General features: G+C 35.9%; 1 protein-coding gene across 2 annotated transcripts in view; it reads left to right on the top strand.

Moving 5' to 3' along the window:
* CASP8AP2 (caspase 8 associated protein 2) overlaps positions 1 to 22,891 on the top strand; it is a 32,922-nt gene extending 10,031 nt beyond the window's left edge. For both annotated transcript variants that reach the window (XM_013966482.2, XM_005684679.3), the window contains exons 2-11: positions 2,314 to 2,396; positions 6,763 to 6,831; positions 9,405 to 9,505; positions 10,061 to 10,135; positions 10,999 to 11,114; positions 12,852 to 15,067; positions 15,611 to 18,737; positions 19,784 to 19,883; positions 20,552 to 20,638; positions 22,223 to 22,891. In XM_013966482.2, coding sequence (XP_013821936.2) covers positions 2,342 to 2,396; positions 6,763 to 6,831; positions 9,405 to 9,505; positions 10,061 to 10,135; positions 10,999 to 11,114; positions 12,852 to 15,067; positions 15,611 to 18,737; positions 19,784 to 19,883; positions 20,552 to 20,608 — 5,916 coding nt within the window. In that variant the 5' untranslated portion in view covers positions 2,314 to 2,341 and the 3' untranslated portion in view covers positions 20,609 to 20,638; positions 22,223 to 22,891. The remainder of the gene's footprint in view (positions 1 to 2,313; positions 2,397 to 6,762; positions 6,832 to 9,404; positions 9,506 to 10,060; positions 10,136 to 10,998; positions 11,115 to 12,851; positions 15,068 to 15,610; positions 18,738 to 19,783; positions 19,884 to 20,551; positions 20,639 to 22,222) is intronic.

The following is a 23,104-nucleotide window of genomic DNA, read 5'->3' as shown; positions in this document are numbered from 1 at the left end:
TTTGGTGGTAGGGGCCAAGAAAATGAGGTTTGCAGACAGTGATCCCATAAACAATTGGAGAAAAGTTTAAGACAGGTGAGGGCAAAAACTCAGGATTTTTTGGATCTCTTGTATTTGCCAATCTTAAATAACCAAGACAAGTAAAATCTTTTTTTTTCTTTTTAGAGTAATAACTACCAGTAGTAAACACTGAAACTGTGAAATGATATGCACTGAAGGCTTTGATCTATTTCATCTATTTAACCAAGTCATCAGATTAATTGGTTACCATTTTGTGGAAAAAGATCCATTGAGTGATGCTTCCTTCAGTTTGCAGCTAGTAGTAGGTTACTGCCAGGAAACCTGTGAGTTTCTTCTCCATCAGTTGGATGCTGCTTTACCAAGAGTTATGTGTTACTTGCCAGATGTGATTATGCCATTTTTGCCTTTTGTAATTATTGTGCAGGCTATAACAGAGTTATTTAAACATATGCATATACCTTGATTTTATTTAAAGGCATAATATACAAATTATATCTCTTGTGGTAGAATCATGACATTTTCTTTGAGTATACATCCAGTGACTAGAGCTCTGACTTCCTTGTACACCAAGAAGATGTTGCTTGGGATTTTCATTTGAGTAACAAATTCTATACTTCTGAGTCCACCTGACTACAGACTAGATTTTCTCTTCCAGTATTTTGGATTATGTCACCCTTACTTGATTTGGCAGCAATTGTAATTGTCTTGCTTCTCAACTTTTAGACTCTCTAGAACATTCAGCCTAGTTTTCCCTGGTAAATAGCTGAATAGTAATCTCACTCTAGTATTCTTGCCTGGGACATTCCATGGACAGAGGAGGCTGGCAGGTTATAGTCCATGGGGTCGAAAAGAGTCGGACATGACTTAGTGACTAAAACAACAACAATCATACTTTTACTTAGAAAAATAAGGAGATAAACATAATTGGATTTGATAATAGAGGCACCTGGTTGTTGGTAGGTTATCTCAGTTGGTGAGAGCAGAGGTATGCAGGCACAGATACCCTGAATAACCCCAAATAGCCATAGTGGCATAGTTCATTGACTGTGGGCAACATTCATGTATATTACAGGCAGAATGGAGAGCATCAGATAAGTTAGTGAATGTCAGATAAGATGTTTTTTTAACTGCTTTGGATTCTTACATTGCTTCCAGTCTCGTGCTCTATCGAATACTCCTGTATATACATTTTTGTAATCATGTGCTTGATATGTCTGTAGAGCAAATTACTAGACATGAAGTTGTTTAAATTGCATTTAAAAACTTGATAGCTGTTGCCAGATTACCTCCTTAGAGTTTGTACCAGCATACGCTCTATGTATGAGAGTATATGTGAGTATTGTTTAGTTGGTAAGTCGTATCTGATTCTTTTGCAACCCCATGGACTTGTAGCCTGCCAGGCTCCTCTGTCCATGGGATTTCCCAGGCAAGAATCTAGGAGTGGGTTGCTGTTTCCTTCTCCAGGGGATCTTCCCAACCCAGTTATCAAACCCACATCTCCTGTGTTGGCAAGCAGACTCTACCACCGAGCCCCCTGGGAAGCCCATGAGAGTATATACGTCACTTTTTTCCCACACCTTTACCAACCTAGTGTAGTATCAAACTCTTTGCAATTTGCCCATCTTACTCCCTTGTTGGTAAAAACACATATGTCTAGAGTCTCACATATATCTAAGATTACCCCCAGATTTGATGATTTGTTAAGAGGACTCACAGAACTCACCATATATTTGCACTTACTTAGTATGATAGTTAGGAGAAGGCAATGGTACCCCACTCCAGTACTCTTCCCTGGAAAATCCCATGGACAGAGGAGCCTGGTGAGCTGCAGTCCATGGGGTTGCAACTGAGCCACTTCAGTTTCACTTTCCACTTTCATGCATTGGAGAAGGAAATGGCAACCCACTTAAGTGTTCTTGCCTGGAGAATCCCAGGGACAGCGGAGCCTGGTGGGCTGCCGTCTATGGAGTCGCACAGAGTCGGACATGACTAAAGCGACTTAGTAGCAGTATGATAGTTGGCTTATCTTAGTATAAAAGTTAATTTATATTTTTGTCTACTTTATAAAATTGGCATCATTTACTTTGTGATATGGGTTAACTATATCAGCAAGTTTAAGACTTTTTATCGTTTTAGCTTTTAGAAAATGCCAGACATTAAAAAGAAAACAGCAGAGTGAACTCTGTCATTGTGTCCAAATTTGAAAGTTATCTTTTAATTTAAAGCTAAGTTTAGTCTCTGAATTGTGAGGTTGATTTTAACGGTGGAGAATATTTCTATTTAATACCTTAGATGGCGACTATCAAAAAGAAATAGGATCATGGCAGCAGATGATGACAATGGTGATGGAACAAGTTTATTTGATGTCTTTTCTGGTAAGAGCTCATTTTAAATCTTTCTAAACTTATTTAATTATAAAGTAATGTATTTATTCTCATTGATAACACTGTCATTATCAACTTTTTCTCCCCACACGTAAATGAATACAATAAAGTGCTTGGCAAATAGAAAGTGCTTAGTAAGTGAGAACTTTCTTATTTTATACTTTCAGGCCTCTTAAATATAATAAAATTAACAACTTTGCCAGTATAAGCAGTAATTATTTTTTATTGTCATATTAAAAAATATAAGGGAAAAAATACAAGTAAAAAAAGCTGGCTTAAAACTCAACACTCAAAAATGAAGATCATGGTATCCAGTCCCATCAGTTCATGCAAACAGATGGGGGAAAAAATGGAAATAGTGACAGACCTTATTTTGGGGGGCCAAAATCACTGTGGATAGTGACTGCAACCATGAAATTAAAAGACGCTGGTTTCTTGGAAGAAAAGCTATGACAAATCTAGATGTGCGTGTATGCTGTTGCTTCAGTTGTATTCAACTCTTTGCAACCCCGTGGACTGTAGCCCATGAGGCTCCTCTGTCTGTGGGATTCTCCAGACAAGAATACTGGAGTGGGTTGCCATTTCCTCCTCCCAGGAATCGTACCCACATAGCTCCTGGTTGTCCTGCTTTGCAGGCGGATTTTTTACTATTAAGCCACCTGGGAAGCCTGACAAACCTAGACAGTATATTAAAAAGCAGAGACATCACTTTCCCGACCAAGGTCCAAATAGTCAAAGCTGTGGTTTTTCCAGTAGTCATGTACTGATGTGAAAATTGGACCATAAAGAAGGCTGAGCGCTGAAGAATTGATGCTTTCAAAATGTGGTGCTTTAGAAGACTCTTGAGAGTCCCTTGGACAACAAGGAGATCAAACTAATCAATCCTACAGAAAATCAACCCTGAATATTCTTTGGAAGGACTTGATCCTGAAGCTCCAATACTTTGGTCACCTGATGCAAAGAGCCAACTCATTGGAAAAGACCCTGATGCTGGGAAAGATTGAGGGCTGGAGGAGAAGTGGGCGACAGGATGAGATGGTTGGAATGGCATTATCGACTCAATGGACATGAATCTGAGCAAACTCTGGGAGACAGTGAAGGACAGAGAGGCCTGGTGTGCTGCAGTCCATGGGGTCACAGAGAGTCGGGCATGACTGAGTGACTGAACAGTGAACAAGGGGAATTCCTTGGTGGTCCAATGGTTAGGACTTGGTGCTTTCACTGATAAGGTGTATGTGTTTATATATATATACACACACAATTTACCATATATATACTTATCATGTGTATATATATGATAGATACTTATTACTCTTGAAATTGATATTTCCAGTAAATGGAGTGGTACTTGCTTATTGTTGTTTTGGGAAAAATTAACAGTCACAAATAGATGATAAGTTTGAAAGAGATAGCCAAGACCTAATAGTAAAATAAGCTCATAAAATGGAAATATTTTTAGCAATATACAGATTTTAAACCTCCAAATCCTGACATAATATTTCAGTTCTTTGGTCTTAATTATAATTATGCTATGACAATCTCATTAAATTTTTTGAGGATATAGTTGTATATTGATTGATCAGAATTATGAATGCTATAGAATGAAAAGGGCAGTTGTAAAACATGTCTAGTAGAATTCCATTTTTGCTTGAAGGTGGTTTAGTCACTAAATCATGTCTGACTGTTGGACCCCATGGACTGTAGCCTGCCAGACTCCTCTGTCCATTGGATTCTCCGGGCAAGAATACTGGAGTGGTTTGCCATTTCCTTCTCCAGGGTATCTCATTGACCCCAGGTCTCCTGCATTGCGGGCAGATTCTTTACCAACTGAGCTATGAGGAAAAATATGTTTTAAAAAATAATATCCATAGACATGAATAGATTCACATGGAATACTGCCGTCATCACCACTCTGGATAGCATTATTTGTTTTTTGGTGTTATTATTTTTGCTGATGTTTTCTCAAATTGTTATGCTGCTATATATTTGTCTTACGATATTTTTTCTTCTAAACCAATTAAAAAATGGAAAGTATAATATAATGACCACCTTTACTTTTCATTTAGATTCATAGGTATCACAACTGTTGACTCTTATTTTGAAGGACAAAACTACCTTGTTATTCTCATTTGCTGGAAATAGCTGTTTTCATTTCTGTATATTGCTCTCTCAAGTTTTTGTCCACATGCATACATTGTTTGATAGTCACATACACAGTGTACATTTTTGTTTTTACTAGTTAACATGATTTCACAAACATTTTTATTCCTATAACATTTTTGTACTTGTCTTTTATTATATCTGTAATTTCAGACTTATAGAAAAGTTGCAAGAGTAAGAACATGCAAGGAGCCTTTTACCTATGCCAGTGGCTTTAGCACTGTGCATATACTTTTTAATTTATACACATACATACACACAGTTTTTTTCCTGACCTATTTGATAACCAGTTGTATACATTATGGTCCTTACATCCAAATACTTCAGTGTATATTTCATGAGCAAAAGTTGGTTTTCTTACATAAAGACAGCATAATCATCAATTTCAGTAAATTTAACACTAATGCTATAATTTTATTTAGTCTACCATCTTTATACCAGTTTTATCAGTTAATACAATAATGTCCTTTATTGCTGTGATTGGATTTAAACCTATCATTTTAAAAGTTTAGTTTGTCTCATCAGTTTTTATTTTTTTCTGATTTTCTTGCCTTTTTCAAATATTTAAATGTATTTTAGAATTTCATTCTGATGTACAAATTAGCTTTTTGGTTATACCTTTCTGCAGTGCTGTATATAATTGGTTGCTCAAGGGAGTGCAATATACATCTTTAACGTTTTATAGTCTAGTTATTAAAAGGTAAGAATCTTTATGTAAGATGTAGAATCTTGTACATATAGTTGCATTTGACCTCCTTCCATCCTTTTATGTTAAAGATGTCTTGAACCCGGTGATACAGTGATGTAATTTTTATTTTAGCCTGTTGTATGTGTCTTAAATAAACTAAGAAGAGTTAAAACCAACTAGGTGAAATATTAGTCTTTTGTATTTACTCAGTTATTTACCATTTTTGTCCTTCTAGTATCCTCTAGTATCCTCCTAGCATCACTTTCCTCCCCGTTGTCTCTTTTCTTCTGGGACTCCAGGTATATAGTATGTGAGAACTCGGGATATTCTATAGGTTAGTAAGTGATCTTTTTAAAAATATTTTTTCCTCTATTCTTGCAACTGGATAATTTATTGATCTGTCTTCAAGCTCACTGCCTCTTCTGTTGAATCTTTTTACCTTAGGTATTGTAGTTTCAGTTTTAGAATTTTCATTTGGTTTTGGAGTTGTTTTTATTTGTCCTCCAAGATTTCCTTTGATAAATATTGAATTGCATTTTGGACATTGTAAACGTTCAAGATATATGATTCTGTTATATTCCTCTGAAAAGTGCTAGTGTTTTTAATTTTAGTAGTCATTTATCTCAACTGAACTTGATCTTCTGTCTTCCCTGTGGTGAACAGTAGCTGAAATCTCTGTTTAGCTACAGAGATTTTTTAGCTTTTAGCTGGACTCCTGGGAGTCCTTTACTTGTGTTATTCAGATTTGGGCACGATTTGGGGAGTCCTCTGTGGCTCTTTGGATTTCCTCTTTCTAGTTGCTGTTATCACCCCCAAAGTTTTTTCTCTAGTTCTTCAAGCTATTAGGACTGGAAGTGTCCATCTGAGTTTCTCTGCCTACTGTGGCTCCAACTAGGGCTTATCCTTGCACTAAAACTTGTAAAAAAAAGAAAAGGGGGGTAGGAATTCATTACTTCTTTCAGGGCTCATCTCCTTTCCAGTTTTTGCTTGCTTTGGATTGCTCTTTAGTTCTTCAGATAGCTTTTTTTTTTTTTAATTTAGATACAGTTTACATATAATATTATAATAATTTCAGATGTACAATATCATAATTCCATATTTGTATATATTGTGAAATGATTGCCACAGTAAATCCAGGGATAGAGCATTAACTAAAGTTAGCTTTTAATATTTCATTTAGAGTTTTTATTTTTGCAGGAAGATTGTTCTGATACTGGATTGGGAATCTTCTGACTAGTATGGTTTTTAAAGTGAGTTTTTAAGTCTATATCTATTTAATGGTTGTTACTAGATTGGGAATCTTCTTACTAGTATGGTTTTGAAAGTGAGTTTTTAAGTCTGTATCTGTGTACTAAGATGTGTATGTTTATAAGGATGTACAAAAGCTTCTAAACAGTTTTTTTTTTGGCACAAGACTGATACTCTTTTTCTGGTCCTTCAGAGTAGAAATGGAAAAACTTCACTAAGTACATAGAGTCAGGTTTAACCAGTCTTTTTTTTTTTTTCCAGCTTCACCTCTTAAAAATAATGATGAAGGTTCTTTGGACATATATGCTGGGTTGGACAGTGCTGGTTCTGGTATGTAAATTCTGTAACAAAATACTATGTCATTTTGTTTGGTCAGTCTGTTGGAAGTGTTTATTTTGTTGTTACCAATTCCTGGCATAACTCATAGCTTTCAACAGTTTGCCTTTTCTTTGAAATGATTGTACTCAGGTAACTATTTTTTACCCAAATCTTTATCAGTGAAAAAATTAGCCCTTAGGTTTGTTTTTCATCTGGGTGTCAGATTTAATCAGACCTTATGGAAAAGTATTTTGTACCATTGAAAATAAAGCTGGTGGTGGTGACTGCATATATTACCTCACACACTGTTACAGGCTACGTGATATTCAGTTCAGTTCAGTTCAGTTCAGTTCAGTTGCTCTGTTGTGTCTGACTCTTTGCGACCCCATGAATCACAGCATGCCAGGCCTCCCTGTCCATCACCAACTCCCAAAGTTCACTCAGACTCACATCCATCAAGTCAGTGATGCCATCAGGCCATCTCATCCTCTGTCATCCCCTTCTTCTCCCGCCTCCAATCCCTCCCAGCATCAGAGTCTTTTCCAATGAGTCAGTTCTTCCCAGGAGGTGGCCAAAGTACTGGAGTTTCAGCCTTAGCATCATTCCTTCCAAAGAAATCCCATGGCTGATCTTCAGAATGGACTGGTTGGATCTCCTTGCAGTCCAAGGGACTCTCAAGAGTCTTCTCCAACACCACAGTTCAAAAGCATCAATTCTTTGGCGCTCAGCCTTCTTCACAGTCCAACTCTCACATCCATACGTGATCACTGGAGAAACTCCATAGCCTTGACTAGACGGACCTTTGTTGGCAAAGTAATGTCTCTACTTTTATGTGATATTAGAACTTTTGAAAAGGGTAGGTACTATATGTATTTTCAAATGAATCAGTACGGGTATAATATGCAGAGTCTGATGACCTGTCTAATTGAGAAAACTTTTCTGCAATCGATTTTTCAAACCTTCAAACAAATATGATCTTTACATCTGACTTGTTGACGAATTTGTTTTAGATAAAGTGGTTCTCCAGTTCTAATCTGAAATTAGTATAGATTTAGATGAAATACAAAAGATGAGGAAATGTATAGCTCTTTGGGTAGAGGTAGACACTGTATTAAAACGCTTAACATGTGTATTTTTCTTTTTTTACCCTAGTTTTATTGAGATATAATTGACTTATAAGTAAGTTTAAGATGTATAGTGTGTCGATTTTATCAACACTTAAATATTGTTCACTTAAATATTGTGAAATAATTACCACCATAGCATTAGCTAACACCTGTATAGCATCACGTGATTACCACCTCTTTAAGATTACTCTCAGCAATTTTTGATTATATAAAATAGTGTTATTAACTATAATCACTATGCTGTACATTATATCCCCAGAACTTATTCATCTTATAGTTGGATGATAGTTTGTGCTTGTCCACAAACCTGAAAAAGTTTGATCAATATCTCTTTTTCCCCACCCCTGGCCCTTGGCAACCATCATTTTTAGTCTCTGTTTCCATACATTTCAGTTTTTAATTAAAACAAAATTTTTTTTTTTTGGCCCCTCTGCTGGGCTCATGGGATTTTAATTCTCCTGTCAGGAATGGAACCCCTGCCCCCTGCATTGAAAGCATGTAGTCTTAACCTGTGGACTGCCAGGCAGTTCCCTTTATTGAAATACAGTTGACTTATATTGTTTTGTTAGTTTCAGGTATACAGTAATGTGATTCAGTTATATAGATAGATAGAGATATATTCTTTTTTTGTTTTCTTTTCCATTATAGGTTATTACAGGATATTAAGTATGGTTGCAGATTTTAAATTCAGGTTTTTAATTCAATTTGATTTCTGTGTGTGCTATATAAATATGAGTCTACTTTCTTTCTTTTGCTTGTGGCTGTCCAGTTTTCCTAATACCACCTATTGAAGGGACTATCCTTTCCCCATTATATATTCTTGGCTCCTTTGTCATAAGTTGGGACCGTATATGTGTGCCTGCCTACGAAGTCACTTCAGTTGTGTCTAATTCTTTGCGACCGTATGGACTGTGGTCTGCCAGGCACTTCTGTCCATGGGATTCTCCAGACAAGAATACTGGAGTGGGTTGCCATGTTCTTCTCCAGTGGATCTTCCTGACCTGGGATCAAACCCAGGTCTCCTGCGTTGCAGGCAGATTCTTTACCACCTGAGCCGCCTGTGACTGAACATGCCTGTGTTTATTTCTGGGCTTTCTGTTTCGTTCCACTGATCTCTGTATCTTTTTTTTATCCCCCATGGGGGTATTTTCCGGTGTGGACCGGAAAACCTGCTAGACAAATTGTAAAAGAGCTTACACTTATGTGTTTGTTCTCATTCCTATAAAAATACACTTTTGATTACTACAGTGTTGTATTATAGCTTGAAATCAGGAAGTGTGATGCCTCCTCCCTTCATCTTCTTTCTCAAGATTGCTATGGTTATTTGCAGTCTTGTGGTTCCATACATACTTTAGAATTGTTTTCCCATTTCTTAGAAAAATGCCATTGGAGTTTTGATAAGATTTTATCGAATCTGGAAATAGTTATTTTAATGGAAGGGTTTCTTGTTTGTTTTAGACACTGCATCCAAATCCTCTGTACCATCCAGGAATTGTTTGGATTTATATGAAGAAATCCTGACTGAAGAAGGAACTGCAAAGGAGGCAACATATAATGATGTATGGATTACCAGAATTATGAACGATGGTTATTTTGTGCTTTGATATCTCCTGAAATGCAGGCATCGGCTAACTTCTGAATAGGCATTCTGTGTTTGAGAAGTAGCTCTTAGACTAAAAGAACATTTACATCAGTTTCTGCCTTCGGATCTGCTTTAAAACAGTGTCTTCTGAATGTTTGCCTAAATGTAGTTATAATTTTGCTTGACTAAATTTAAGTGTCTATACAAAATCTCAACAGGTAAATCAGTGTGATAAAACATTTTGTCTTTTCATGGTTTGTACTAAATTATAAATTGTCCCAAGACTTCATGCAGGCAAATTTCTTTCTACCTTATTTGAATTTAAAGTTTGGAGACTGAATGTGAAACTAAAGAAAATAACATTATTCAGGCCCAACTTAAAAACCAGTAATCTAACTAAATGCCTGTTAATAGAAATAGACCTCATTTACTCTATTTTGTGAGTTGATTTACAAAATTTTAAATATTTTGAAACGTCATTTAAGTTAAGAAAATAATTTAAAATGATGCTTGAGCTTTTTGTATCTTACAGTTGCAGGCAGAATATGGAAAATGTCAGCTGCAAATGAAAGAGCTGATGAAAAAGTTTAAAGAAATACAGACACAGGTAGAATTATAATGAATATTTTATTTTTGCCTTATTAGCCTTTAAAATAAAAATTTGGTAGCATTCTTTGTTAGAAATTAAAATGCTAAAGGGTTGACAGATTATAAGGAAACTTTTTTTCAAAGTATTATGTGAAATAGCAAATCTGGCCAAATATGCATTATTTCCTGTGTCAATGAAACTGATAAAACTGCTTGGTTTGTTCAATGATATTGTCCAATGATTAAATAACTGTTGCTAGACTAGTTAATAGTTAAAGAATGGAAAATTTTGATTGTATCATGTGGTTTAAAAGAATGGCTTGAGGAGCCAAGATTTAGAATGACTGATGGGGGAAAATGGTGGTGCCCTCACAGTTTTTGCCAGAGTGACTTTTTTTGTTATCATGCTGCAGAATCATTAATGTTCTGTTCTGATTTTTATTTTTTGGTAAAGTTGTTTTTTTTTCCCTTTCTCCCAAAGAGCCAGTCAGTCCTCAATTATTCTTTGTTCACCTAAGAATTAGTATATTATTTCAACTTAAACCTCCAGTTATTAAATAGAACACAAATTTTATCATTTCCAAAATAATGACCCAGGCAGAACTTTTTTTATGTTTATTTATTGGTTTTTCATTTTGAACCCTCTTTTAAATTGGTTCATTTTAAATAGCCTTTCTTTGGTGCCAGTTTCTTCTCTGAATCTCGAGCTCCCCATTTGTATAATGAGCATCACTGTATTCCTCCTATGACTATTATGAGAATTTCATAAGATAAAATAAGTCATGCCTAGCATGTAGTTAGCATTCAGTAATCAATAGCTATTATAAGTAGTGGTTTATTCCATAGATACATACTTTACTAAATATATTTTATGGTGTTTAGAATTTTAGTTTAAAAAATGAAAACCAGTCTCTTAAGAAAAATATCTCAGCACTTATCAAAACTGCCAGAGTGGAAATAAACCGCAAGGATGAAGAAATAAATAATCTTCACCAAAGGTATGATTGAGGGATGTGGATATGTTTGTAAATTACATGAATATTGATATGTGGAATATCTTTAACTTTGAAAAAATAATGAAAATCATGTATTTTGGTAAATTTCTAAGGTTTCACTGAGAGGAGCTAATATTCTAATAGTATATTATCATAATGATTTCTGTGTGATTAGTAATAGAATATTGCCACATACCTCTCTGAATGTATCCAGTTTTGTAATATACTGAGATCTTGTTCTGATATTCTTTGATCCTGAGAAGATGATGGTATATGTCATGGGTTCCAGATGGGGCCCACCAAATTACTAAAATACAAGGAGGATGTTTGTGTCATACATTCTGTCATAGACAACTCTCAAAATATCTCTCAATTATATATTCTTTTTCCTCTGAAATGGATTTTCTACTTAATTTCTCTCTCTCCCTCTCTCACTTTTTTTTTGGTTGGGGCAGTATTTGGCTTCAGGGAATTGCATCTCTTCTCCCCTTGATAGTCCAAACCTCCAAAACAGTTATCAAAATTTGCTAACTCTGTTTCTCCACCTTCCATTTCTCCTCACTCTTGAACCCTGTCCACTCTGACCTCTTCCTCCTGTGACTACCGCTAAATTCATCATATAGTTTTGACTTCTCATTTTAACTTGTCTTTACACACAGTTTAACATAGTTGACCCTTTTTTCTTGAAATAGTTTCTCCCTTTGGCTTTCATGACCCTTAGTTTTCTTCCTAACTTGAGACTTATTTTTCTAGTGAAGTTGGCTTTCTTCAAAGCTGTGTCTTTACTTTCCTTTCTCTTTCAGTATTTTCTTTTAATGTAATCTTACTTGTACTAGTCAGTTCCATTTATAAGTAGATAACTACTCTATATCTGTACGAAAGTTTCAAAGTTACCTCATCCAAAACTGAATTTAAGATTGAACCCATTCCGTTGTTCCTTGCCCAGTGGATTCCCCAACATTTATTCAGCTGGTGCAAGCTAGAGGGACTGAAGGACAGAATGACCATTTAATTTATTGCCTAAACCAGGATACTTTTGAGAGTAGAAGGAAGTGCTGTTAGTAATTACACTGATATTACTTGGCAAAATGGGACTTGCAGGCACCCTGCCTTGGAGTCATCAATGACACTTAGCTCTTTGTCATCCTTCAGATCCAAATCCATTACCATGTCCTGTTGATTTTTATGTCTATATTCTCTCAACTCATTTCATTTCTCTCCCATTTCTGTCACTGCTACCCATCACCTCTCAGCTAAACTGGCAGTGGTCTTCGTGCTCAAAACTGTTTATCACCTCTTGCTCCTTCTAGCCTCTGGTTTCTCACTTCTTAATGTTAAAGCCCCAGGATACTTTGTAAAGGACAGTTTAGGTCATATATCGCAGAACTACCCCATCCCACCACTTTTCCTCTTTTTTCCTGCCACTCTTCCCTCCCTCCCTTCTTTTCTTTCTCCTGTAGTGAAGGAAATCTGAACGACATTGGCAAGTGCCGGGAGAGAACTGAGAGGTCCTTCAGGCTTTATTTGAGCAAAGCAAATGAAAGAGAGTTCCTTATTTTAAAAACTTGTCCATTACATTGGAAACTGGTAAATTCTTACTACTTTTCCTTTTTTACAAAGTAAAATTAGTTTTGCCAGTATGTGGGCCCCCAATTTTAAAGTGTATCACATGTGATTAAACCTTGAATTATTAAAAAGGAATTAACCTTGTTTTTGGTGTTAATTTCTATTTCTCAACAGACTGTCGGAGTTTCCACATTTTCGGAATAATCATAAAACTTCAAGGACATCAGATCTAGTTAAAACAAAAGATCTTAAATCCAGATCTCCCCATTTGGATGACTCTTCAAAGCCTGATCACAGAGTGAAAAGTGATGTTTCTAAAGACGTACATTATAGCACTTCACTGCCAAACCATGAAAAGGAAGGAAAATCACACTGTGAAAAAAAGAGCACTTTGCATTTGCCTACATCTGTTGAAAAACACTCCACCAATGGCATTTGGTCACGTTTCCATTATCAGGTTGGTGAGAGTAGTTCAAACGAGGATCATAGAAGAGGAAGGAAAGATAGTCGACATAGCCAGTACAACCGGGGGACTGACAGAATACGAAAAGACTTGAGCACTAGCTACGGTGATGGTGAACCAAGGAACGCAGAGGCCAGTCAAAGGCTACAAGGACATCCTGAGAAATATGGTAAAGGTGAACCAAAGGCTGAAAGCAAAACTGCAAAGTTGAAAAGTAACATAGATATAGATTATAAAAATGAACGCATCAGCTCTTCTTGGGAGAAAGAAAGCTCTAGAGACAAGTTACACACTCGACTAGAATCTCAAAGTGACAAAAAACTCGAAAGACAAAGTGAAAGATCACAAAATGTAAGTAGAAAAGATCTTAAATCACAAGACAAAGAAGAAAGAAAAGTTGATCAGAAGTCAAAATCAGTAGTAAAAGGCCAGGATCATTGGAGAAGATCTGAACGAGCAGTGCTTCCGCATTCCAAAAATGAACCAGCAAAGTCTTCACACAATTCAAATAAATACCATCTAGAGGAGAGAAGAGGCTGGGAAGATTGTAAAAGAAACAGGGCTGTAAGTAATCATAGTTTTCAAGAAGGAAGGTGTCCATCTTCTCTTTTAGCCAGTAGAACTCACAAACACATTGATTCCACGGAAGTTGATGCTGTGCACCAGCGGGAAAATGCACCTTTCAGAGCAGAAAGGCACAGAACTGAAGAAAAGAGGAAAAGGGAACGAGAGAACAAAGAAGAAAATAAGCATATCAGAAATGAAGAAAGAGTACCTCCGGGACATTTGCAGAAGACTAACAAAGAAACTAAGAAAACCACCACAGACTTAAAGAGACAGAATGAACCAAAAAATGATAAAGGGGAAGTCTCTAACGATGTTTCTGAAGGAGCAAATAATAAGGAGCCAGCAGTTAGAGCTGAGAGTGCCGCAAATGAACCACAAAACAAAGACTTAAAGTTGAGCTTTATGGAAAAATTGAACTTAACTCTTTCTCCTGCTAAAAAGCAGCCTGTTTCTCAGGATAATCAGCATACAATAACTGATACTCCCCAATCCTGTGACATATGTGATTCTGAGTCATTGGTGCAGGCTAAGGCTGTGACATGTGTTCCCTCTGTCAGTGAACATATCACAGAGGAAACCAAATCTGAGTTATTGGAACCAAAGGATGCTCTTACAGCAGCATCTCAACCCAGGACCAGTATTTCAGAACGGAAAGTAGAAGAAAATTGTTTGTCTGTTGCATCTGTGGAGAATACTGTGCCTTGTGACACACCCATATGTGGCACAGAGACTTCCTTCTCAGCACCTGTGGAAATGGAACCATCAGAATCTTCGTTGTCTTCATCCACAGAAATGGAACAGACTGTTAATGGTGCCAGGGCAGCAGTTCCTGTGAATATAGACACAGCACAGACAAATGTTTCTCAGAACGTTGGCTTGGAATTGGATAGCAAAAGAAACAATGACTTAAATTCTTGTAGTATTTCTGAAGAGACAGAAATGAAGGAGGCTTTTTCAACAAATGTGACCAAATCCAGTGAAAGCATTTTGCAGCCTTCAGTTGAAGAAACTGGCATTCTGCCAACCGTCCTTTCAGAAGGTGGTACACCAAATCTTGAGCCTTGTCTTGTAGACCCACCACTAGCTGAGAATAAGTCTTGTCGTTTGGATCCTTGCTTACCTAAAGAGACTCCAGAATCTTCACTTCAGCAGACTGAGTTAATGGATGACACAATGGAAGTTGGTGAAACAAACTCAGTATATCATGATGATGAGAACTCAGTTCTGAGCATTGACTTTAATCAGCTGAGACCTATTCCGGAAGCCATCAGTCCTCTGAATAGTCCAGTGAGACCTGTAGCAAAAGTTCTTAGACTAGAAAGTGCATCTCAAGTTCCATTATATAATAATAGTCATAAAGGTAATACTTTATATTATCTCCTATAGTTTATCTTTATGTGAGAATGTAAAATACACCAGCAAGATGAATTAATGCTTTTTATTTGATAACATAACTAGCGTTCAGACCTCTGTTGTTAACTAGTAATGTACATTGAGCCTTTAGTCTAGATTTAGGTAATGCTTATTTATACAAAAAAGAGAATGGTGGGACAGATTGTTTCAAATATTCTTTGCCTGTTTTCAGATACTTTCTTCTTGTTTAAAAACCATCATCAAATGGCCTAGAGTAGGTGATGCTGCTAACATCAAGAAACGAACAGTTGATTTTGCTGGTTACCCAAATGATCAAACTGTACACTATCATTATTATCAGTCACCTTCTCAGACCAGTAAAGATGAATCATATGATAAGTGTTAGATGTTAACATTCTGCTTTTTTTTAAAAAAGCTATTAAATAATGAATTGCCTCAACATTTAATTTTTTGTTATATTTAATGTGGAAATTTTAAACGACAAACACTCATTGGTCGTGTGGCAATACTATGCTTTTCTCTTTCACAGATGTGTTTCTACCAAATTCAGCTCATTCTACCTCCACGAGTCAATCTGATCTCAACAAGGAAAATCAAAAGCCAATATGTAAATCTGACAAATTTGCAGAAGCAGACTCCCACAAGTCATCTTTAGATGAATTAGAAGAAGGAGAAATTATAAGTGACAATGAAAAACCTGAACCACAAAGAAGTTTTGACAAAAGTGCCAAACCAAGAGCTTCTACAGAAGTGCAGAACACAAAAACTAGCCCAGAAAGTAGGAAAAGCTCTGTGCGTTTGGATAAAGACAACAGAAAGATATCCTCTATGAAAATGCATCAGACCAAAAGCAAATGGAACAGAAGACGAAGTGAGTCTAGCAGATCTTCAAAAACAGAGAAGAAAGAGAGGTCGATGAGTACTTCCAGCCTGGAAAAAATAGTTCCAATCATAGTCACACCCTCTTCTGTCCGAGAGATTATGCATATGTTACGAATGATAAGAAAACATGTAAGGAAAAATTATATGAAATTCAAGGTAAAATTTTCATTAATACAATTTCATAGAATTATTGAGTCAGCAATTTTGAGTTTTACATCACTAATTAAATACCTGGACTTGTCCAAAATATCTAAGTCAGTGACTACTTTACAGAAGAACCTCTGTGATGTTATAGAATCCAAACTGAAACAAGTTAAAAAGAATGGCATCGTGGATCGTTTATTTGAACAGCAGCTGCCAGATATGAAAAAAAAATTGTGGAAATTTGTAGATGAACAGCTTGATTATTTGTTTGCAAAACTTAAGAAAATCTTTGTAAAGTTTTGTGACTCCATAAATGTTGGCAGTGATAGTGACGAAGGAAAGCTTGAAAAGAAAAGTAAAGAGAAGGCACGATCTTCACACTGTCAGAAGGGGAATATAAACAACTTGGGCAAAGAAATGTTGAAAGAGAAATCCCCCAAATCAGAAGATTATGGTTCTTCTAAGTCTTCAGTAGGTTGTAAAAAATCTGAGGAAAAACATCAAGAGCAAAAGAATTCCAATATTAACACAGTAAAGCATGACATTAAAAAGACTGCTAACACTTGCTTTGATAATACGAAGAATCCTCAATCTGAAGAGCATTCCTTGGAACCAAACTGCTTGAGCACCCCAAAGCCAGGAAAAATTGAAGGTAGCACCACAGAGGATGCCCAGACATCCCAGCTCGCTCCTTTGAAGCCAGAACGCAGTTTCGAGATTCTTACTGAACAGCAGGCGTCTAGCCTTACATTTAATTTAGTAAGTGATGCACAGATGGGAGAAATATTTAAAAGTTTGTTGCAAGGTTCTGATCTTTTGGACAACAATGTTAACTGTAATGAAAAAAGTGAGTGGGAGTTAAAGACACCAGAGAAACAGCTGCTAGAGAGTCTCAAATGTGAATCTCTACCAGCTTGTACAACTGAAGAGCTCGTTTCAGGGGTGATTTCTCCCTGCCCTAAGATAATTAGTGATGACAACTGGTCCTTACTGTCATCTGAGAAAGGTCCATCTCTGTCTTCAGGGCTTTCATTGCCAGTTCATCCGGATGTGTTGGATGAAAATTGTATGTTTGAAGTGTCCACTAACATAGCTTTAAGTAAAGATAATGTATGTGGTTCAGAAAAGAGCAAGCCCTGCATTTCTTCCATACTTCTTGAAGATCTAGCCGTCTCTTTAACAGTACCATCGCCTCTGAAGTCAGATGGCCATCTCAGTTTTTTAAAGCCAGAAGCTTTGTCTAATTCAACACCTGAAGAAGTTATTAGTGCCCATTTTAGTGAGGATGCCTTACTGGAGGAAGAGGACGCATCTGAACAGGATATTCATTTAGCTCTGGAGTCTGATAATTCAAGCAGCAAATCAAGTTGTTCTTCTTCATGGACAAGCCGGCCTGTTGCTCCAGGCTTTCAGTACCACCCTAACCTCCCCATGCACGCTGTCATAATGGAAAAGTCCAATGATCACTTCATTGTGAAAATTCGGCGTGCAGCACCATCTACCTCCCCTACTCTTGTACAGAATACAGTGGCTGATGAATATCTGCCGAGAGTGGAAAAGGAAGCTGATGAAGCAGTGGAGGAAGAATATGTTTCATGTCAGAACAGAGTTTTTAAATCTGTGGAGGAACTGAAAAATTCCAGTAAGAATGTTGATGGTAGATTAGTTCATGAGGAACAAGACTGTGTGATACAAACAGAAGTTCCTGACATATATGAATTTCTTAAAGATGCTTCAGGTAAAGTGAGTCAAAGTACTGAAGAGGCTGAAGAATGTTTCAAGTTGCATCAAGTATGGGAACCAAAAGTGCCTGAAGGCATTGAAGAATTGCCTCCAGTGGAAGAAATACCACATTCTGTTGAGGATCATCTTCCAAGCACATGTATAGACCTCACAAAAGATCCAGTCACCGAGACCAAAAAGTTGGGGGAATTTGTAGAAGTAACAGTTTTAAATATTGATCAGTTGGGATGTTCTGGAAGTAGTATGGATCAAAATGCTCCAGTATTAGACAATATGCAGCCTGAAACTGTTGATACTTTTATTGATTTGACACAAGATGTTTCAAGTGACAGTAAAAATGAAGGTAACCATCCTGCTGGAGTTGTTGAAGACTTGGGGTGTCCAGTGATATGTGTCGATGAAGATAACTCGAAGGAAGAAAATGTGCAGGTGGTGAACAGGCCTTTGGAACGCGTCATTGAGGAGGCCTGTATTGATCTAACCTCGGAAGCTTCCGGTTTGGGTGAAGTGAAAAAGGATGATTTAAACTCAGAGTCAGCATTAAATTCCAACAGTTCAGAGTTGCCTGGGATGTTGGATAACCCTCACAAAAAGAGAAGAAATCTTTCTGATCTAAATCCTTCTTCTCAGAAAAAACAGAGAAAGGAAACAGACTTAACCAGTAGGGAAAAGACCAAAAAAATTACCCAAGACTCTTGTGAGAATGTTAATGCTCATCGAAGGAAAGCCAGTAAGAAAAAGGCCCCTTCAGTGACTAAAGACCCCTCATCATTAAAGGAAAGCCCAGGGACTAAGGATACATCAGCAGCATCTGCCACTTCTTTTATAAGCCTTTCTGCAAAGAACGTTATTAAAAAGAAGGGAGAAATTATAGTTTCGTGGACAAGGTAAGAATCTTAAGAGACTATTAAATCACCAGGGAATTTTGAGACACCAGAAATCTATCATGTCATAGTTTTATCCCAATTTAAAACAGGGAAAGGGATCACTTCAAAAGTGGCCAAGGCTGGTAGAAAATAAACTCTGGGATACAGCCCAGCTGTACTGTAGAACAGTCTAGAGCAGTGGTTGTTGACCAGGGATGTGTATTGGCATGATGGACAGAACTTTTTGCTATGTTTACCTCACTTTTTCAATGGAAAAAAAAATCTTTCACTCATAAGGGACCTAGTACACACAAATTCTCTTTAGAAAGGAGGAAAGACAGGTGGTGAATAGGACAAAAAGTGTGAGTGTTTGTAATTTGAGTTTTCCCCTGAAATTAGAAGTTTCAAAAAAAAGTTTTGTTGTATTTTAATACGAACTTAAAAAATGCAGATGTAAAGACCGCATTTCATATGTAAAGGCAACCACAGTTGTGAACCATTAAGCTAGAGGAACATGATCTCCAGACTGGCCAGAGTATATAATGATACTGAATTTTCTTGAAATTGGGATCAGTTTTAATACCTCAGTCCTCCATGCTTTCATTTCAGGTAACCGGTAGATGGTAAAATCTCAGAGATTGTAATAACAAACATTGGTTCAGACCATGTAGAAAAAGCAGAGCTCTAGGGATCAGAAGATCTGAATTCTGTATTACTTTTTGGTTCTTCTCACCTATTGAGTCTGTGATCACGTTTGGGCCCTAACTTTAGTACTATTTACACACTACAGGTAGAATTTTAAGAAAATCTTTCATTTTTGTCATTAGAAAATACATTAGTGTATTTGTTTTAGAAAATTTGGAAAATATATATGAACTCAAAGATTAAAATCATCCATAATCTTATCTCTCAAATAACCATTGACCATATTTAAGTATATATACTTTTCCTTTTTTGATGAGTTTTAACAAAAATGCCAATTCTTATTAGTAGGTATTAAGGAAGTGAACTTTCTTTTACCTTTCTGTTCTAACCTACAAAAACTAAATAACATTTTTTCCCTTCAGAAATGATGACCGGGAAATTTTATTGGAATGTCAGAAAAAAGGGCCATCATTGAAAACATTTACTCATTTAGCTGCTAAGTTGAATAAAAATCCATATCAGGTAACTACCCAAATTTTTCATCTCTATTGTTTCACAGATGGTACTATTCTAAATACTTAGATTTTAGTTTTAATGTGTTTAAAATATATAGATATTTATTAGCTAACATCTTTAAAAGTATTACTCTTTGGAGATTCCCTGGTCATCCAGTAAATAAGACTCCATACTTTCATTACCAAGAGTGTGGATTTAGTCCCTGGTTGGGGAGCCAAGGTCCTGTAGGCTGCACAGTGGGGCCAAAGAAAGGATGGTTCTTCATGTTCTTCATGCAGAACTGTTAAAAGCTTGGTGATTGTGGAAGAAATTTAAAACAATCCTAATTCTTTTTTCTGTCATTTTACCGTTTACTTATTTGATCTCAAGCAATTTTGTAATGATACTTTCTTGCTTAAGAAAGTTTAATATTGAAAAGTTAAATAGCAGTTACCTTCATTATGAAGATATTTTGTTTTTCAAAGCATTACTTTACCATTATTATTAAGGGTAGCTTTCTCTGTCTTTAAATGTTTTCTTTCTTTTTTTTTTCCCCCACAAATCAGAAGGCTGACTTTATTTATTTTTATTTCTTTAAATTTATTTATTTTAGATGTTTTATAAAAATATTCATCAAAGATACAAAAATATATTATTGCAATATTTACAGTTAACCCTCATTTAAAATTTTTCAGGTCTCAGAAAGATTCCAGCAGCTAATGAAGCTCTTTGAAAAGTCCAAATGCAGGTAGTTAATGGTTACACTGCAGGAGGCTAGTAAAGTAAGTGTTTGACACTGTACCTGTTCGGTTAATGGCCTGTTAAGTCACTGAAGATGTGAGTGGTGGGTGAGAGACATCCAGTTGAGCTCATGCTTCAGACACAGGTTGGAGGATGATTGCTCATGAAGTCTTCTTAGTCACCTATCTTAGAAGGTGGGACATGCTCAGTGGATACCCTCTCTCCTCCACCTTCTGTATGCTCATGAGTCTAAGGCAGGGGCAAATCCATCTGATGATTGATTACAAATTTTTATAGATAAAGAAAACATTCTTGAATAGCAGTGTATTTCATAGCCAGTGAAGTCTGTGCAGTCATTGTAATTTAACATTTTTCTTATTTTTAATAGAGTTCTAAAATACTGTAAATACAAAACATACATTTAAAAACATGAAATCCATTGTCATCTGAAGAGGTGACACAATTTACCGCATTAAATTATTACTTGTACAGATTTATTAAGGCAATACATATCAGTTTTTTTCTTTAAGACCTAGGCCAGTTGCCTAACTATTTTGGATTTTTCTGTAAGGAAAATTGTAAAGATATTTAACAAATCACTATTTTTCAGTTGATTTGTAGTCACAGTTATTTGAATCCAAAACACGCAACTTTATAGATAAATCTTAATAAAAACCATATTTGTACATTGATCTCATTGTGAGGGTTCTGAATATTTTTGGGTTATAAAAATCTGTTCCTAAACTTAGTATAAGTTACTGTCTTTTAGATAATCTGTTAATTTCAGTATCCTCTTAGAGGAACTAGTTTGTTAATGAAATCTTCAAAAGATATTTAGTAGTTCATGTGAAGTTAAAATTCTATATATGTAATTCAGAATGTAAGATTGAATAATGGGGAATTTGAAGAAAAAATTATTCTAAAGAACCTTAAAAAAGTCGTTTGATGTGAAAATTGCCTGATTAGTTTTCAGATTCATTATAAATAAATTTACATTTTTTCACTACGTTTAGGAGATTAAACTGCGGTTTTATCTGAACGTTGTCATAAAATATGACTTCCATTCTCTTTTTGAAGATAATGTGCATTCATGAAAGAATTAACTTGTATCTGGAAGTGATGTTTATTAGTTTGAAATTTCCAAATTCCATTGCAAATGTACAATTTTATCATGAATTTGATACTTGACATTTTATTTGCTTGCATGATAGCAAAAATAGTATGTTATTTCAGTCCTAGTTTGTTTCTTTGCTGATTTTTTTTCCTTCAAGTACTATAGTCTCATTAAATTCTTGTCAAAAGGAGAGTGTAATGATAAAGTTACCAACCTGATTCTGCTTGCAACAAGGGAGACCCAGGTTCAATCCCCGGATTGGGAAGATCCCCTGGAGAAGGGCATGGCAACCCACTCCAGTATTCTTGCCTGGAGAATCCATGGACAGAGGATTCTGGCAGGCTGGAGTTCATGGGGTTGCAAAGAGTCTGACATGACTGAGTGACACACACACACACACACACACACACACACACATTGTCTAAGTAGAACTCACTTGAAAGAGCAGTATTTTATGAAATGATCATATCAGAAAACAGAATCATAACTTTAGCATTTTCTTATATTACAGATAAGTTGCTGAGTTTCTTGGAGTCTTAATTGATACTGCATACTACACAAAAGCTTGGAATTCTTCATGTTTTTAATGGAGCAGGAGAGGGCAGTTTTATTACATATTTGATTACCAGATAATAATCTGCATTTGTTATTACTTGCTGACTCTTTACTTCAGGCCAACATGGTCAACTTGTTCCTGACATCAGTCCAACTTGCTCACCCATTACTGGTCAGAATATTTATTTTGTCCTTACAGACAAAATTTATTTCTAAACAGGTTACAATTCATTATTAAGGTAAAAGCAACAATGAAACAGTATTGAAATCTTAGTTTTGATATTTCAAAGAAATGACTTTCTTTTCTAGATTTTTAAAAATAGTTTTGTAGCATTTTAAACTTAATGATTATTTACTTTGTTTCATCCATTTTTATTTGCTTTTGTAATTGCCTGTCCTCATTTTGTTAAATTGTAAAATAATTTAAATAGTGTATCTGTAAATATGTATAATTATAATGATGTAAAATACTTTCTTTGTGTTTATATGTGTGGGTGTATACACACACATGAATGGCTGTGCCTAGCCAAGGATTTTTTTATTTGTATAAAACTTTTTGTATAAAGTTTGCTTTCATTACCAGTAATGTATAAATAAAACCATGTAAAGTTCTGTTATATTCTGATTAGAATGTTTCTTTTATTGTGTATTAGAATGTTTCTTTTATTGTGTTTAGATAGTAATTAAAATGGAAAAAAGATAAAATGCTCAGGGGCCTTTGGGGCTATTTTGAAGTGGTTCAAAATAGTGGCGTGGCTAGCTAAATGTGCTGGAGTAGATTCATTGGAGCAAACCAGTTGCTTTTGCCTGCTTTGTCACAGCAGGTACTGGTACAGTG

Source organism: Capra hircus, chromosome 9 (genome assembly GCF_001704415.2).
Source record: "Capra hircus breed San Clemente chromosome 9, ASM170441v1, whole genome shotgun sequence".
NCBI classification, from domain to species: Eukaryota; Metazoa; Chordata; class Mammalia; order Artiodactyla; family Bovidae; genus Capra; species Capra hircus.
This window is presented reverse-complemented; position numbering and strand designations above follow the sequence as displayed.